Genomic DNA, 18,761 nt, shown 5'->3' with positions numbered 1-18,761 from the left:
GTAAATCACATTAGTAAACAGAAGAACAAGCAACACAAATGGAATCAAAACAGTTGTTTCCAACAAAGACTAAAGGCAAAGCAGCTACATAAATAACTGCAGGTACCTGGCTGCAATTTCTCATTTCTCACTGTTTACCTAATGAGGAGCCTCATTGGGGAGCATTGCTCTGCTTGCTTCTACATGCAACTCGTAATGGGGATTGGGGGGGTGCTAGGGATTGTGCCTCATCATCTGACTGCTCCGGTTGAACAGGAGATCTGAAGCTGCCAATCCACAGGTTCAGCTGGAGCAACATTGTCAAGATCAGATTCTGAATTGTGGCTCATAACAGAGATGGTTCATAGGACTTAAACCCAAAATATCTTGCTGGTTTTGACATTTTGGCCTTCAAAATAACAGCCTTCAAAATAATTCTGCAGAGCCAGGTTATTTGAGGGACTGCCACTTCCCAATTATATTTCTCCTTCCTACCAGATCTGGTATAGAGGGCATGTTGCAGGTCATTTAGAGAGCTACATTTGGTGGACTCAAAGCAGGCCTTCTTGGCTGTGGCATCCATGTTGTTGAACATCTCCATGAGATTAGACTGATACCATCACTCTTGATTTTCTGAAAATTTCTCAAGACCTCGTTGTGCCATTAGGCCTAGGTACCCTAGGGAACTGGCAAACTAGTAAAACAACTCGGTTATTATTAAGCCCCCTTTACCAATTATTTTTTTAGCTGCATTTTATATTTTTAAATGATTTTAATCATAATAATTGTTATTTATGAATGGTTGTTGTTTTTTAACTTTGTAGTACACTCTAATACACTGCCCAAAGTCACCTGTGAGATGGGCATCTATATAAACTTGAAAAATAAATACAATTGGCTACATAAAGGAAAATAACGTTTGATGTAAAATGCTTTATAACAACAAACCACTGTATACCTTTATCTCTGAAAGCTTTGGAGGATTGAAGCTTTCTTATGAAAAGATTGTGTTACCTTTTTGCACAATTCATTTTAAGGGAATTTCTTTTTCTTTTCTTTTTTTTTTCTTTCCTTTTCTTTTGAGAATACTTTCAAAATCTTTTCAAACAGCTGTTCTTTTAAGATTTCCCTAATACAACTTCTGAAAAGAAAGAATATATTCTTATATCCTGCTTTGAACATATGAATGGATATTCCTAACTAAATATTTCTACGAAAAATAATATTTAAACTGAGTTATCCCATTTCTGGGTATAGTGATTACATTTTAGTAGTTAAGTAATTATGGTCAGGTAAAGTAAATATTTATTAAAATGACTTTCTTTTCTCTCAGGTTTCCAGTGTTGATGTTTTAATAAGTACAATTCTCATTGCTAATCTATGGGGTTAAATTCTCTAAATTTTTATCATATATCAGTCTAGCCAAATAGCAATTAATGATAAGTGAAAAATTAAATATTAAGTTTCTTCCACATTAAAACTGATACTGATTTATTTGAGAATATTATCATTAAGTGCTTAAGGATAACGACATCTTTCTTGTGTTTTTAGGACATTTGGGCTTCCAAGACAGTTTTGTCACATCAGGTGTTTTCAGTGTCACTGAACTAGTAAGAGTGTCTCAAAGTAAGTACAATAATTATGCTACTTATTTCCTTATTGTTTTCTTTGATTACCCCACCTCATATAATCATTATAAAAATGAAGCTATTAGTTACATATTAAAAGATCCAATTTTACAAAAAAAAATTACTTTGCAAGTTTTATTTTACTGGAAAATGAAGCCTGTTTCTAATGTGGCAGATGTCTGAAAGATACAGTTGATTAGGCTGTTCTAGTATTAACACCAGGTTTTGGCAGACCATTAGAAACTATTGCTCTGGGAAGAAACAAATTTTGTCATATCACTGTACTATTGTATTTGATGGCCAGAACAAGAATATCTTAGGACCTCTTGTGGCTCAAAATGAGATGTGGATAATTTGCTGTTTGTGGTACCATGCAAGCATAGACACTTTTAGCATCTGTCATGTTCTGTTCTCAGTCTGTTTTTTTAAAAGATAATTTAATTTTAAAAAATTAATGGAAGCTCACATGCTTTAGCATAACATTCCAATATCCAGTATCATTCTGAGCTCATGGAAAGCCCACCACTAGCTTTATATGTATAAAGTACATATATATAATACATTATAGCGTGTGTGTGTGTGTGTGCGTGTGTGTGTGTGTGTAATGTATATGCATATGTGTGTGTGTGTATATGTATTTGCTTGTGTATATGTACATGTGTGTACAAACACACACATATATAAATAAATTGGGTAGTTTCATAACAAGGCTTCCTACCCCCTAATCTAAACCATTTCAGTGGTAGTGTGTGTGTAGTGTGTGTATACCATACACATAGCCTTGGTGGCGCAGCAGATTAAAGTGCTGTTAAGTAACACCAGCTGCCTGCAATTACTGCAAGTTCAAATCTCACCAGGCTCAAGGTTGACTCAGCCTTCCATCCTTTTGAGGTAGGTAAAATGAGGACCCGGTTTGTGGGGGCAATAAGCTGACTTTATATAAAAAAGAACACCACTTGGGGGGGCCGAAAGCCCTACTAAGCAGGTATATACAAAAGTATGAAGGCTATTGCTTAACACATTGTAAGCGCCCCTGAGTCTCCGGAGAAGGGCGGCATATAAATCAAACCAATAAATAAATAATAAATTTGTGTGTGTGTGTGTGTGTGAGTGTGTGTGTGTGTGTGTGTGTGTATGCACCACGGGTTGGGTTCCACTTACCTTTGCTACTGGTTCGCAACGGAAGCACACACATGTGCACGCTCGTGCGCGGAGCTTCTGCGCAAGTGCAGAGCATCTATGATGACGTCTGGGTGGGTGGGCGGAGCCTCCCACCACCATTACTACCAGTTTGCAAGATCTGGATTGAACCGGTAGTAACCCATATGTGTGTGTGTGTGTGTGTGTGTGTGTGTGTGTGTGTGTGTGTGTGTGTGTGTTTGTGTGTTTATAAATTGGATAGTTTCATAAAGACGCTGCCTACCCCCTAATCTAAATCATTTCAGTGGCTGTTGATTTGTTTTCAGAATTATCTTTACAGACCATAGCACAAAGATTACATGTCTGTTGTCTATGACCATGTAGGTTCAGCAACTAACTTGTACATTGATTTATAGAGACACCGATTTTAGGAACCTTAAGGATAGGTTTCTACCCTGTTGTAAAATCATACCCTTTCTTTGTGAAATAGAAGTTCAATTTTTTCTGTACTCTTAAATATGACTTATGTTTAGGGTTTCTGAGATCTAACCCATACACAACTCAGTCTTTTTTTTTTTTAGCCATTCTTTTGACCTTTACAGAATGCTAATGTCATTAGTCTGAATGGCATGCTGCAGTATGATCATTACCAGTTTGTCAATAATCACTAACAACACTGAATGAAGAGTACCTGTCACCACCCCATTCTATTGATCAAAGATTTCTTGGTTGTATTTTACTGTGACACAATCTACAGTCCAAGGAGACAAGGAGAATGCTTTTGTACTAGGGCAAAAACTTCAAGTTATGAAGATTTTCAGCTTTAGTAAAGCCCAGAGTCAAAATTTTACTCCAGTAATTATTGCTATCTTCATTTTTTTGTAGTTTGTTAATAGTAATGCTATTAAAAATTACAATTATGGTAAAAATTAATACAAATTAAAAATAAATAAAAATGTAAGGTAAGGCAGAAAAGTAAATTTCAGAAAGAAAAAAATAAAAAATAAAAGCATAGTGAAGAAAAATAAATGTATAAAGAAATGACTTCACCCTTCATCACAACTATTTTAATAACTTATCATCTTTTCTTAAAATACAGTAAATGGTCTCTTTTCCCCATATCTTATCTCTTTATCTATGAACAAATCCTTAAAATCTTGTCAATCTTCATCAGAAAAGTCCCTTAAGGGTTATCAAAGATAACAACATATCTATACTAACTTTGATCAAATAAACCAACTTTATATTTCTTCCTTTTACTTCCACCTTGATTAGTCCCTTCAAATAATGTTCTAGAACTTTTCATTTTTTTTCTCTGTCTCTTCTCCCAAAACTCTTTAAAGAACTTTTAACAAACTTCATTTAGAATAGAATAGAATAGAATAGAATAGAATAGAATAGAATAGAATAGAATAGAATAGAATAGAATAGAATAGAATTCTTTATTGGCCAAGTGTGATTGAACACACAAGGAATTTGTCTTTAATGCATATGCTCTCAGTGTACATATTTGTACATCCAATATATGAAAATTATCCAGGTCACTCTCTTAGTTTGATATTTGTATATTCCTTTTTTTATTATTAAGACATTGGTCACTTTCTTTTGTATGTTCAATGCTTTAGTTGCTTCTAGTTCTCTCTAGTGTCCAATTTTTAAAGTCACACACACATATACACACACACACACGAAAGCATTTAATATATATATTAAAACATTCAAACAGAAGCATTATTCCACCAGAAGCATTCTTTATAATTAATTCCAAAATCTTATTTCAAGTTTATCTGAACTCTTAGTCTGTGACTTTCTAAAATCAAAGTTTCTTTTACAGTCCTTAAGTTTGTATTTAAAATTACTTTTTCTAAGATTTGAAGAAAACTCACTTTGTACTATAACTCTTGTCAGTCCCAAGATTCCTAACAGCTGAAAAGCAATCAACAAGCAATTTCTGGAATTGATTAGAAAATGTGTCATTTCAAAGGCACAGATTGCAGTTTGAGCAAGTTGGCTATTCCCTCATCTCCCAGAGCATTAAAACTGCTGGAGACGTACAAGGAGCAACTGTCTGGAGCACTGGTGGGTGATCTCAAGCCCTCTCCCTGTCCAGAGAGGAATTATCGAAGAGCAGTCTACTCAGTGGCTCTTCATTCCACTACAGTTGTCAGCACTGCTTTTCATGGAGTTTTTTCTTCAGTCCATCATTTCTTTCCTGGAAGTCTTTCCTTATATTTTGTAGTTTTAATTGTAGCTAGATCCAATACACCTTTAGAAATATAACCCCATTCATTTCAGTGGAAAGCATTTATCTGCTTGGATGCTATACTTATCAGCAATTTCCCATTTAAACTGTATAGAGATATCTGGGTGTGTACGAGTTCTCAATCTCAGTTTCAGGAGATATCCCATTCAATGAAATATTCTTAAAGTATTAGCTGAGGATTTCTCCCTAACAAGCACATCATTTGAAGAAATATGATTGTTTTTGGGTGCTGCTGATTTTAAATATATTCTCAATATTTTAAATTGCTACCTGATTCCATTAAAAAAAATAAATCAAAATCTACAAAGGTTAGATAAACTTACAACAACTGGAAAATAACACTCTGCTGTTGCCATCAGGTATGTTGAACAGTCTTTGCAATAGTGGACTAGAATAAAATCCTTAGATTGGCATAAGGCGGCACCCTAGTGTTTGGGACTTGCAATAATTCTCCTGTTGTACAGCATGAATCACTGTTGCTTAAAAGCAATAAAGACAATAGTGATTGCTCATGTAGAACATGCCTCCCCAAAATCACTTTGGGAGGTGAAACATCCTCTTTATGACTTGAAAACCATTGTAAGGCTCTAGCAAAGCAGCAGCATTTCTCACTGGCAATTTAGTACTGTAGCAATAACCCAGAAGATAAGAGGAGAATGAAATTGCCAAGAAGTCTCAGAGAACACAATGTGTAGCCATTGATCTACCCTTACTACGGGTAGTCCATGACGTACGATCACAACTGAGCCCAAAATTTCTGTTGCTAAATGAGACATTTGTTAAGTGAGTTTTGCTCCATTTTTCAACCTTACTTGACACTGGTTTTAAGTGAACCGCTGCAGTTGTTAAATTAGTAATATGGCTGTTAAGTGAATCTGGCTTTCCCATTGACTTTGCTTGCCAGAAGGTCATAAAAGGTGATCACATGCCCTCCTCACTGTCCAACTCCGCTGCCAGGTCCACAGGCTGCTGGCGGACCACAACAAAAGTAGGGCATATCCCAAACAGCTTCTCAGTGATTCTGGGTATTTTTGCATCCTTCTGCCTCAACCAGAAACAGCATGCGTGCTTTTGCATTGTTTGACTGTGTTTTAGAGAGCCACCTTTCCACAGCTATCTGATCTATCACCTCAAAAATATTATTTTTGAAGCAGTCTGTGTGAGACTGTCCAATGGGGTAAGCAAAGCTGGCTTCTGGGAACGCATAGTTTCTGTAGAAGTCAGTCTTCATCAGAGGCAGCAGGGAATAATTTTACATGCCTTTATTCAAAAGGCACTCTATAACTATGCAACTTATTTTTTTTTCTACATTCTGGTATTTCTTGTTATTTGCTAGAAAGGAGAAGGATGAGCCTTGCCCTCTTACTGCCCTCTACATTAAAAATTCACTGCAGAATGTTTACTCCATTACTTGTGGTAATTCCCTCCTAGATTTTAAAATATTGGATTTCTAGGATTTTAGGTGGTTCTCCTCTAAATAATCACCCCTCCAGGTCAGATATTGGCCACCCCTTTGGCCAATATCTAGGGATTGGCCAAAGGGAAGCTGTTTTGATCACCACTCCTTTCTTCATTATGAAAATTTTATATATATATATGATTAATTTTATAATAATATGAAAAAGATATGCATTTCAGAATATTGATGCTAACTGCAAGAGATTTATGTATTTTGGGCAGTTTTCAGACAATAACTATCTAAGCAGGTCAAAATGGCAAGTAGGATTTAGTCAGAACTTTCCAAAGATTCACTAGGAGACCTGTTTGAATACTCTAACGATATGAGATCATGGAAGCATATAACTCTTGATAAATGGAAATTATATACAATGGTACCTTAGTACTCATCATTAATTGGTTCTAGGAGTGCCAAAAATGAAGAGTATCAAACAGATTTTTCTCATAAGAAATAATGTAGTGAGTCACACGGCAGCCTACCCAAACAAGATCTAGCTTGTGCTTTTGAGTACCAAACAATTTTTTTTGTGTCAAAATGCTTTGAGTACCAAATTGATGAGTTTCAAAGCAGTTGAGTACCAAGGTACCACCATAGTAACAATCTGCCTTCATATTTCAAAGACTTCAAAGGGTTTCCAGCAAAGCATTTGAACCAGGGCTGACACTTTACTGTGTTCCTTGTTCAGTCTCCTTTAATTAATTAAACATTGATAACATACTCTTACATTGCATTTTGTCTGTAATTATGCTGTCATCTCAACAATAATGGATTTTAGTAAGAGTTAAAACAGCAGGATGTCAGGACTTTTTGTTTATGTGCAGTCTGATCCAAGAGTTGATCTTGTTCAAGTAAAAATACAGGTAAGTCCTTGGTTATAACTGTTCATTTAGCAACTATTCAAAGGTACAATGGCCCTGAAAAAAATGAAATAATAGAATAGAATAGAATAGAATAGAATAGAATAGAATAGAATAGAATAGAATAGAATAGAATAGAATAGAATAGAATAGAATAGAATAGAAATTCTTTATTGGCCAAGTGTGATTGGACACACAAGGAATTTGTCTTTGGTGCACATGCGCTCAGTGTACATAAAAAGACAATATACATTCGTCAAGAATCACAAGGCACAACACCCAATGACAATCATATGGTACAATAAGCAATCAATTCATACTAGGAAACAATCAATATAAATCTCAAGGATACAAGCAACAAAGTTACAGTCCTGCAGTCACAAGTGGGAGGAGACGGGTGACAAGAATGATGAGACAACTTGTAATCTCACAACCATTACAGCATTCCCACAGTCACGTAATCAAATTTCAGGCATTTGGCAGTGGGCATATATTTAATATATTTGCAGTGTCCCAGGCTCATGTGATCATTATTTGAGACCTTCCCAGCTGGCTTCTGATAAGCAAAATCAGTGGGAGATGCCAAATTCTCTTAATGATCTCATGTGTCAAGCTCCAAAACTAAAGACATGCAGAATTACTGCTAAGCAGTTTTCTTACTATATCTCATCTATAGACAAAAATCTTGTGAAACTAAAGCTACTACTTGCATCATTAAACATATACTCTGAAAACTTTTAAGGAGGAACTATCCTCACCCTCTTCCAGGATAGTTCCTCCTTAAAAATATCCAAACATCCCAAGCAAAGTATCCAAACTTCGCTGTCTCTTCCTTCTTGGAAATCCAGACTACACTCCACATCTCATCACTTAACATCTTCAGCGATTCATTTAACCACCATGGCCAAAAATAAAAAAGTTTGTAAAAGCAGGCATGACTCACTTAAAAACTGCCTTGCTTAGCAATGGAAGTTCCAGTTGTGGTCATAAACTGAGAACTTACCTGGCATGTTGAAAAATAGACATTTGTGGGATCTATAATTCTTAGGATCCCTTGCATTATACATTAACTGTGTTGATTCCTTATGTAGAACACTGCAAGCTTTCTCCTTTCATTCAAGAGGTAGTTAAATTCAATAGCATGATAGCATGAAAAATATTTATTTGGAAACTTGGCTTTCCACAAAGCCTGCCATTTGAATTCAGACGTAAAAAGGTAAAACAAAATGAAATATAATATAAAATAGCTATAGGTTTTAAATAGATGATGTTGCATCATTGGATTTTGCATGACACTACACTATTCAATGGCAACCCACTCCAACCTTGCTCTCAATCAATATTCTATTAAATCAGTATAAAAAGTCTCCATAAATTTAGTGGTCACCTATGTATATAAATGAAATTCAGTATAATTAGATGGTCAATAGTGTGCTGTAGAAGTAATGTTAAAATGATTTTGTATCTGCGATATTATACAAAGCTTTCTTACATAAACTTAATACAATAGTATGAAAAGACAAAAACCTAGCCACAAATTTCAGCCATATTTTCCACATCTTTTTTCCTCCCTTATTTTGATCAGTTGACGAAAGTATCTAGTACTGAAAAGATGTTATTATTATATCATCCTTATTTAACCAATTTAATATTCTGAAATGTTGTTGTTCTACTTACCAAAATATATGTGGAGCCAAAGCCAGTTTTGGATGACCCATACACTGAAAAGAGATTAATAGTGTAAGCCAGAGGTCTTCAAACTTGGCAGCTTTAAGACTTGTGGACTTCAAGTCCCAGAATTCTCCAGCCAGCTATGCTATGCTATGCTGGCTGGAGAATTCTGGGAGTTGAAGTCCACAAGTCTTAAAGCTGTCAAGTTTGAAGACGTCTGGTGTAAGCCATAAATGTACAGAACATACACATTTTAAGAGAAAAATATTTATTGACCTGCCCTTTACAATTCAGATAAATGCAACAAAAGGAAAGTACACACTCCTTTTGAGATCAGTAAGAATTCTATTTTGTTTGAAACAATCATCCCAACCTATTGTGCTCCTAAAAATTTTGCTTGCTGCTGGAACTCTTGATTTTACATTTTTATGAATAAATAAATAAAAGTTATAAGCTAAATGTATAAATATATAGTTAAAGAATATATTTCTTAAATTCATACTTCCCACTAATTCAGTAAAAGAAAAAAATTTAATCACATCATACCAAATCAAGTAGTCAGGCTTCAAGTCTACATTTTATATACTGTATATCTATATCTATATAGACACACACACACACACACGTATATATGAAGGTTGGCTTGTATCTCTTCCATGATATTGGTATGTGCCCCCAAGCTCTAAGCTATTAATGTAAAATTAAATGAAGCCTCTTAAATGAGCCTATTAAATGGTAATATGAAGACAGAAGATATAATTGGAATATAGATTATACATATTTAACTTATCCATATTTAACTAGTGGTAGGTCTAATCAAACTACAGGCATATGTCTGAACAGATATGCTGTTGATAGTGTTAAAAGATGAGGTCGTGTGGCTACTTACCTGAGGGCAAGCTTTATCAAATAAGTTAATCATCATTGATAAAAAGGCTCTCTGCATCCTGATTGTGTGCATTTTGAGGTTGGTAGGGTTTTAGGCAACAATCTATTGGCTTGCAAGGTAGTATTAGACTGCAGAACCTGTCTAGATTAGAACTATCTAAGTAAGAGAACCTAGGTTGCACAGAATAGCATGAGTATGTCTGGACTAAAATCAGGCTTTGGTTGGGCTTCAAACATACTGACTAAATTAAGAACGATAATCTAGTCTACATTTTATTTTATTTAAAGGTATTACATAAAAGCCATAACTGATCAAATGTCATGATGGACAGGAAAGTTTAATATTTGTGGATCCATTTTCTGCTGATTGGTCGATACAATTTTTTTTTCAGTGTGTATTGGATAGAAATGGGTTTGTAAAGTTTTGGATGTTGTTATTATTATTTTATTTAAGTTCTTTCTACTTTATTTTGCATCATTTGTTAGAACTGGATGGCATAGAAATCACTCAAGTAAATAAGTAAATAAATACAATAAGATCATTCATATTATTAGGAGTGCAAAAAATGTTCAATAAAATTCAAGTTAGGACTGGATCTTATAACATCCTTCCAAATATCTACTCGCATGTTCCAAGGGGAGCCTTGCTGGCTACGCTATGGCTTTTGAAATATTTTCTGGCATTGCAGGTAGGGACATTGTGCACAATGGCAATGTTCAGGTATTTTTCCTCTGCTGTGTACCAGACAGTGTGACTGATCCATTTAGGCGTACTAATCTCCACCTTTTTAGATTAGCCTTCTCCAGCCATAGACTTTTGATTTTCAACCAAATCTACTAAAAAGGAGAATAGGCATCGAGAAATTATTCTCGATGCCTATTCTCCTTTTTGGTAGATTTGTTTTGGAATTTGGATGAAAAATGATTATTCTTATTATTTGAATCTTTATTTGAAATTTTAGTAGCGATCAGGAAAAGTTGGTAACAACATGTAGTTTCTTGTTCTTCCCTTCTTCTGTTCCTTGGTCACCTGAGCACTTGGTACATGTAGCCAGCAGAAGAAATGTAAATAAAAAAGGACTGTTTGGTATCAGAGATTTTATTATGTCTTTTCAAAACCTTTTGCAATAGAATTTTTCATAGATTCGGACCTGATTTTTTTTGTAACGTAAGTTGAAGGTCTTTTTAATTGTACCATATTTCATCAATTAGGTTAATTAAAAATATATGAAGAATGATGCATATGGACTTGTAATACACACAAAGGTATCATATCCCATATGGGAAGATTTGAAATCTGAACTCAACAAATCAGCTTGAACCTCTTATTTGTTTGTTTGTTTGTTTGTTTGTTTGTTTGTTTGTTTGTTTTAATTTGTATACCGCCCTTCTCCAACAGGACTCAGGGCGGTGAACAGCCAGAATAAAACAGAACATACAAAATTAAAAAACAGTTTAAAAATAATTAAATATTTTTGGCCGCAATTTAAAACAAACCCAATTAAGATCAATTTAAAATTAACCAAAACTATGGGATCAAGCCAGCCCAGCTAGGTGAAATAAATAAGTTTTCAGGGCCCGACAAAAAGTCCGGAGGTCTGGTATTATACGTATCTCTGGGGGGAGGTTGTTCCAGAGGGCGGGCGCCGCCACAGAGAAGGCTCTCCCCCTGGGAGTCGCCAGCCAACACTGTTTGGCGGACGGCACCCTGAGGAGGCCCTCTCTGTGCGAGCGTACTGGCCAGTGGGAGGCTATTGGTAGCAGAAGGCGGTCTCGTAAATATCCCGGTCCTAAGCCATGGAGCGCTTTAAAGGTGGTCACCAACACCTTGAAGCGCACCCGGAAGACCATCGGGAGCCAGTGCAGCTCGCGCAGGAGAGGTGTCACATGGGAGCGCCCCGTCGCTCCCATAATCCCCTGCGTGGCCGCATTCTGGACCAGCTGGAGCCTCCAATCCTTCTTTTGGGAAGTCATCAGGAATTTATGAAAAAGGCATTTAATAGATGATACAGGTAGCCCTCAACTTAATAATAGGTCATTTAATGAACTGTCATTTAGTGACCATTCAAAGTTACGACGACACTGAAAAAAGTGATTTATGACCATTTTTCACATTTATGACTTTTGTAGCATCCCCATGAACATGTAATCACTATTTAGATGCTTGGCAGCTGACTCATACTTGTGACCGTTGCTGTGTCCCAAGGTCATGTGATCAACTTTTGCAACCTTTTGACAAGCAAAACCAATGAGGAAGCCAGATTCACTTAACAACCATGTTACTAACTTATCAACTGTGGTGATTCACTTAACAACTGTGCCAAGAAAGGTTGTAAAATGGAGCAAAACTCACTTAACAACAGAAATTTTGGACTCAATTGTGGTTGTAAATTGAGGAAAAACTGTATTTTACCCTTCTAAAATTACTATAGCAATCAAATACTTCCTAGATTGTGCTGAAGGAGCTGAAGTCAGATCCCGACATATTAACATCCCTAGCAGCAATGCTCATTATTTATTTATTTGGGCAAAGAAATTTAGAAAATTACTTCACAACTGTTGGCAGTTAATACTACTTTCCATGTATTGCTTGTTTGGTATGCAACAAAATAAATTAATTCATTTTTCTCTGTTGGTACAAGAAAAAACTTGGCAAATCTTTGGGAAACTAAAATATATATTTTTAATTAGTTTAATGATATGATACATTTTAATTTAGCCTTTATTTTAATTACATTGTTTTTATTCATACATTTTGTCATTTCTGTTTTATCTTTCTATAAGTCATCCTCAGTGCTCTGTGGAGAAATAAAGGGAATATAAATAAGATTATATCTATTTAAAGAGAGGGAGGGGGGCATTAGAATCCCATCTGGGATTATTTTATATGAAAAAAATGATAAAAACATCTATACCAATGTATGTAATTTAAGAATCTAAATATCTCTATTCAAAAATTAGCATAGAAACAAAGAATGTCAAAGAAATCGTCATCTAATTATTAATTTACATTTACTTTCAGTTTTTCAATTATATTAACAAAATGTTTCCTAATCATCTTTATCATACAATAAGTTCAATATTTAATATCGATTTTTTAAAATTTGCATTTTTCTTTAAAATTGTAATTTATTTATTTAAGCACACTTACTATATCTGGCTGTCCATCTACCAAATGGAAGCCTTGAGATATAAGCAGGGTATATATCAGTATATGTACAAACACATATGTTTGTATCAACATTATCAAAAGGGTTGGGTTTCTCTTCTTATTATTTTTATCATTACTTCTTGTTGAAGTTTGTCTCTTGTATTGAAAAAAAGATAAAAAATAGAGTATGATTTGGCCCTTAGAATTCATGATTAATCTTTCAGCCGGACCTTCTACAGGTCTTTCACGAGAGAAAATTTATCAAGGAAATGGTTTTTAAAACACAAGGATGTTTGGCCAAGAAGTTGCTAAAATTATAAAGTAGATACTGCAGAGTGTACCTTTATGATTGATTTCCATTTAAGTCAGACTGACTGCAGTGTGGTCATTTTTCTAACCAATCAGTGTTCTTACTGCAGCAGTTTGCTATCTGCAGGGTGTCTGAATTATAGCAGTCCATGTCTCTGTTACCTTTTACACAAATTACTTACACTGGTTTCTTTTTCCATGCAAATTTATCAGTTTTACAGCCCCTTGTCTCCATGTCAGGAAACTCTAGCAGACAGCACAAATTGATAAAATGAGTTAATTTTATAATGTCCCTTTTTTCTTAACTTCATTCACCAATTGTACAGGAAACATAGTATAATTAGGTAGTAAATAAGTTTATTTTCTAAGTTCATTTCTTTTAAAGATCACAACAGACTAATTCCCATTTTAATAACATTCTTTTTTTTTCTTCTGTGCTCTTAAAATGCATTGTATCAGAGCACATGTATCAGAGCACATGAATTCAACAGTATCAAGGGAACAATATAAGGATTGTATTCTTAGTGCAACCTGTTTTTGTATGCTACAGCCAGACCCTATCTACTATTTCATGTATTGTAATTTAGAGCATGAACCATCCTTTGCATGTCCAAAGTCCCAACTTCATTCTATGGCATGGGTGGAAAGGACCTCAGATCATGATAACCTGTTTTGTAGAAAATAGAGTGTGTTTTGTGGTAATATTGCTTTGGGGGGGGAAGGGTGATGGGGTTGACAGGACACAGGCCATCTACAGATGGTCATCCCTGTAGTAGAGAATCTCGGTAGACCAAATTGAATCAGAAGAACTGTGTTTACCTCTGAGTTAGCTGTTGAGAAGCCCTTTGAGGTCCAGTGAAATAGTGTGGTATTACATTAAAACGGACATGCTGTAGGAACTTCTTAAAAGAGTTTTATATTATCTGATTGTGATATATACAGAATATATATATATATATATATATATGTTTGATTTTTTGTGCAGTTACTCTTTAGCACTCGGTTTTCCTAAGTAAAATCTTATTTTCTTCAAGTTCTCAAGGGGGTTTGAGCCTGTGACACTCTGCTGAGGCCATGCCAGTTTTCATTTCTCATTTTCTTCCACCAGACTGAGAAGGGATTATAATGCATATTATCTCTGCATTTCAGCTGTAAAAGCCATTGTTGCAGAAGCTCATCTTAATGTAGTGGCTACTGTTATCTAGTTCTCATCAATTGGTTTTATTCAGTGATTTTCTTATTTGTCAAATGTTAAACTATTAATTATACTTAGTATTGTTAGGTGCACAGTGCATCATTTTTCAGGTGCTACATGACCAGGAGTAGATCTGGAGCAAACTCCATAGTCAGTGTTGATAATTGCAGTTGTCCTTGCAGTAGAGCAGACAGCTTTGTTTTTCTTATATCAGGATTCATTAAAGCAGGGCTGTCAAACTTGTGGCCCACGGGCCAGATGTGTCACGGGCTGGCCACACCCATGCTCGGTTTAGCGAAGGGGGGGAAAGTTGCGATACATCACATGATACCACCATGACTACGCGAGTTTGACATCCCTGCATTAGAGTAATAGAAATGTATAAATGAAATATTTCATTTATTTTCATGGCCTTTGTTTAATACATATAATACTGCACTGAAAAGAATTAAATGAATAAATATGCAGTGTTATTGCTTGTTGTAATTTAATGATACTTGCATATTACTATTTTTGTGAAGAATTGTTCATATGTAATGTCAAAGGATAGTTTGACTGCCCATGGTGCTCAGTGCCCAGAATTCGGTGCCCAGAACAGGATATAGCTATGAGCTGCTCCATTCAGTAATGAATGTGTAGCTGTAAAACCTTCAATAATTACAACTGAAAATATAACTATTTGCAGCCATTGATGAAGAATAGTATGCAATTTAATACCTGTGATGAATTCAGAGTGATGAATATGAATTTGTGAATAAGCCTATGATTGAATAACCAGTTTTGTGCAGTGTTCTTATTTGCAATAGTTGAAATCCAATTGAAATATACATAATAACTCTTAATTCTTGAAAAAAATAGTTTCCTTATAAGAGGCAAGAATGGGCTTAGATTCTTATCAAAAACTGTGTTAACTGCATATGTATCAGACAATGTAATGCTTAACTGGAAAGAGCTTCAGTGACATCATATGTGAATATTAAATCCATATTATTGACAGAAATAGATTCATGGTTTCTTTTACTCTGCAGAGGAAAAAGTTGGAAGTATTTTTGTTAATATATAAATAAATCACTTTATTGCATGCATGTGATAATCAAAAGAAACAATAGCAAGTTACAAGCATTTCACAGAACAATAAGTAGTGAGAATTGGTTGTTACCCAATGTATCAGTCATGAGGAAAGGTTTTCAGGAGTAGCACAATATATTAGTAAAAGTTAGAGTTTTCTTTTAGAAAAAAATATTTGCAAAGAAAAGTTTAAATGAAAAATGCCTTAATGTTATAGTGCCAGCTAACTTGTATCTTTTGATTTCTATGCTGGGTCAAGTCATCAAAATGAAGAAGACTTCCTGATTTTTCCCCTCTTTTTTTCCAGCACCAATAGCTGCAGGAACAGGCCCTAATTTCTCACTCTCAGATTTGGAAAGTTCCTCGTATTACAGTATGAGCCCAGGAGCAATGAGGAGATCTTTACCAAGCACCTCTTCTACCAGGTAATTTCTGTATAGTATCTTTGTTGAATTAAAAGGTTGTGACATGATAAGTGTTTGGAGCAATCCAATATGGATAGAAATTGAAAGCTACCTAGAGTCCTATTGCAAAATAAATCCCAACAGTAGATATGACTTTATTTCTACAAGGTTCAAAGTTTATGCTGGCATAACAAAATTACTGAAGTAATAAACTAAGTTGCTTTACACAAAAAAATAAAGGCATGAAAGGGCCTCCACACCATTAGATTTCAAGCAGGAATTGCTCTTTGCACATCTAATCCATGAATGTTGCACTTAGGGTCAATTGTTCAAGTGGCAAGTTATGTACAATCATCTTTAGAAAAGTAAGTAGCAGTAACCATTTCACCATTTCCTCTGAAACTTAACAACTATGGCACTGCAATTACTTTTAACCAGCAACCTGTGCAATAGCATCTTATGATATGTCATTCTTTTTGCCTATTGTAAGCAGACAAGGTCCTTCTCTCGTGGCCCAGCATACCTCACAGATGTGAAAATAGGAGGAGAGTGCTATATACACCGCCTTGAACTCCTGGATAAAGGGCTTGATATTAACCTAACAAACAAACAAACAGAGTATCTTTATTTGATCTTTCAGGAGTTAGATCAAAATATAGGTACTCCTTAACTTATAACAATTCATTTAGTAACTGTTTGAAGTTAAAACAGCACTGAAAAAAGTAGCATAACAGGTCTTCACATTATAATCATTGCAACTTCCGCATGCACCAATGATCAAAATTCAGATGCTTGGCAACCAATTTTTTTTTTAAATGACCTTTTTTCTCATGAGGAGTTGACTTTATGGGGAAACTTAATTTTAAAAATTGGAAAAAAGATGGTGACATAGAAAAATTAAATGGAACCAAATGATAGATGATTATGAATTTTGAACATACTCTGTATTAAGATACTAATACCATCTACCATATGTAACCTAAATGCAATATTTACAGTTACAACATTTGTTAACAACATTGTTTGGACCAGCAGTATTTTCAGTTTCTGAGACATCTGAAACATTAGAACAACTTGTAAAATCCTTTACAGATATAGACTACCAAATTAAGATATAAGAAGAGGCCGTGATTTTTCTCTTTTTCTATTAACTTTCATAAGTGTGTGAGGATTCTGTTCCCCTCCATAATGTCCTAATTCAGCAAACTGCAAGATCACGAAGAAGAAATCAAATCATTGCAGCAAGTTAAGGGAAATAGAGAAGTAACATATTCATTTCTTATGTTTAACAGTAATAAAAAAAAAGACACCTTGGGAAGGGAATGCTCACAATCAGAGCTTTGCCAGATCATTTATATAGCAATAAACCATGTTTTCTATTCACATTTCTGCTCCATATGTGTAAGACACATTTAAATTGTTAGGACTGTGATATTGTAAAGAGATTCTACAGTAGAATAGAAAAGCTTGCAGAACGTTGCAAGAACAGTGAACAACTAGATGAAAAGGTTGATGCTATTGTAAGAACATTTGCTGAGAAAAATCATGTATGTTTGAACAACTGTTGTTTAAAAATCAGCTCAAAATAAAATGTTAGGCCAATAAATAATAAAACTATCATATTAACTCCTTTTGCAGCATTTGGTTGCTTCATAACTAACATAGAGCTCCTTTATATGTGTTCAGCAAAAGAAGAAAGTCTTATGGAAGTAACATGATTGTAAAGTTGTCCCACATATTGTTATATATAGAATTTTAAAATATAGTTAAACCTACAATACAGGTAGTCCTTGATTTACAACAGTTCACTAAGTGATATTCAAAGTTACAACATCACTGAAAAAAGTGACTTATGACCATTTTTCTCATGACCATTGCAGCATCCCCATGGTCACGTAATCTAGATTGTTAAAATAGACATGATATCAATGATACTTAAAAGTAAAGCACAGCTGTCATTCTTATCTGCTTCTACAAATACCTGATACAGATAAGAAGCTAAGTAAAATAGCATCAGTAATGAATAGCTGCACAGTATTTTTGCTGCTTCCTCATATTGCTTTTGTAAGGCAAAAAAGTCTTAAATTATTCACTTCTAAATGTATTTACTTAGAAGCATACTTATATTGATTCTAGTAAATTTACTTCAAAGTACATTTTAGGATTGTTGCTTAGCAAAATGATTGAGGCGATGATTGTATGGTAAGAAAAATCTGTTGTTGACATTTGCATTTCCTCATAAACTTAGGGATCAGAGGGTTTTTTTTATCATTCCTCAGCTATGACAGGACTCTTATTACAATTATTTTAAAAATAAATGACTAGCCATTTATGAGATCAAATGAAATATAAGAGCAGCTGAGGTCATACAACTATACATGCCCATTTATATTTACCATATTTGTGTAATACACCTGCCTTTCAGTGGTGGGTTCCTCCCGGTTCCGCCCAGTTCCACTGAGTCGGTAGCAGTGACGATATGATGTCACCAAACCGGTTCTGCTCCCCCATCCCATGTTATTCTTACCTTTTATTTGGCCCCACCCCCAATCTATTGCTGCCTCCTGAGTCGCAGCTGATGGGCTATAAGGAAAAAAACTGTTTAAACTCTTGCCGTGGGGCTTCAAAGGGCTGCCCTACAGCTGATCAGTGGTAAAAGGCAATTTGGTGGTAGACCGGTGCCTGCAAAAATAAATGGGTAGACCAGTTCCTGCAAAAATACATGAGTAGACTGATGCCTGCAAAAATA

At 35.0% G+C, this 18,761-nt stretch overlaps 1 protein-coding gene across 2 annotated transcripts in view; it reads left to right on the top strand.

Moving 5' to 3' along the window:
• The window catches only part of NFIA (nuclear factor I A), a 312,833-nt gene that overhangs the window by 214,906 nt on the left and 79,166 nt on the right, over window positions 1-18,761 (top strand). For both annotated transcript variants that reach the window (XM_070941290.1, XM_070941289.1), the window contains exons 4-5: window positions 1,531-1,605; window positions 15,916-16,033. In XM_070941290.1, coding sequence (XP_070797391.1) covers window positions 1,531-1,605; window positions 15,916-16,033 — 193 coding nt within the window. The remainder of the gene's footprint in view (window positions 1-1,530; window positions 1,606-15,915; window positions 16,034-18,761) is intronic.

This window comes from Pituophis catenifer, unplaced genomic scaffold (genome assembly GCF_029215685.1).
Source record: "Pituophis catenifer annectens isolate HBS135680 unplaced genomic scaffold, rPitCat1.0.hap2 SCAF_3, whole genome shotgun sequence".
Lineage (NCBI taxonomy): Eukaryota > Metazoa > Chordata > Lepidosauria > Squamata > Colubridae > Pituophis > Pituophis catenifer.
This window is presented reverse-complemented; position numbering and strand designations above follow the sequence as displayed.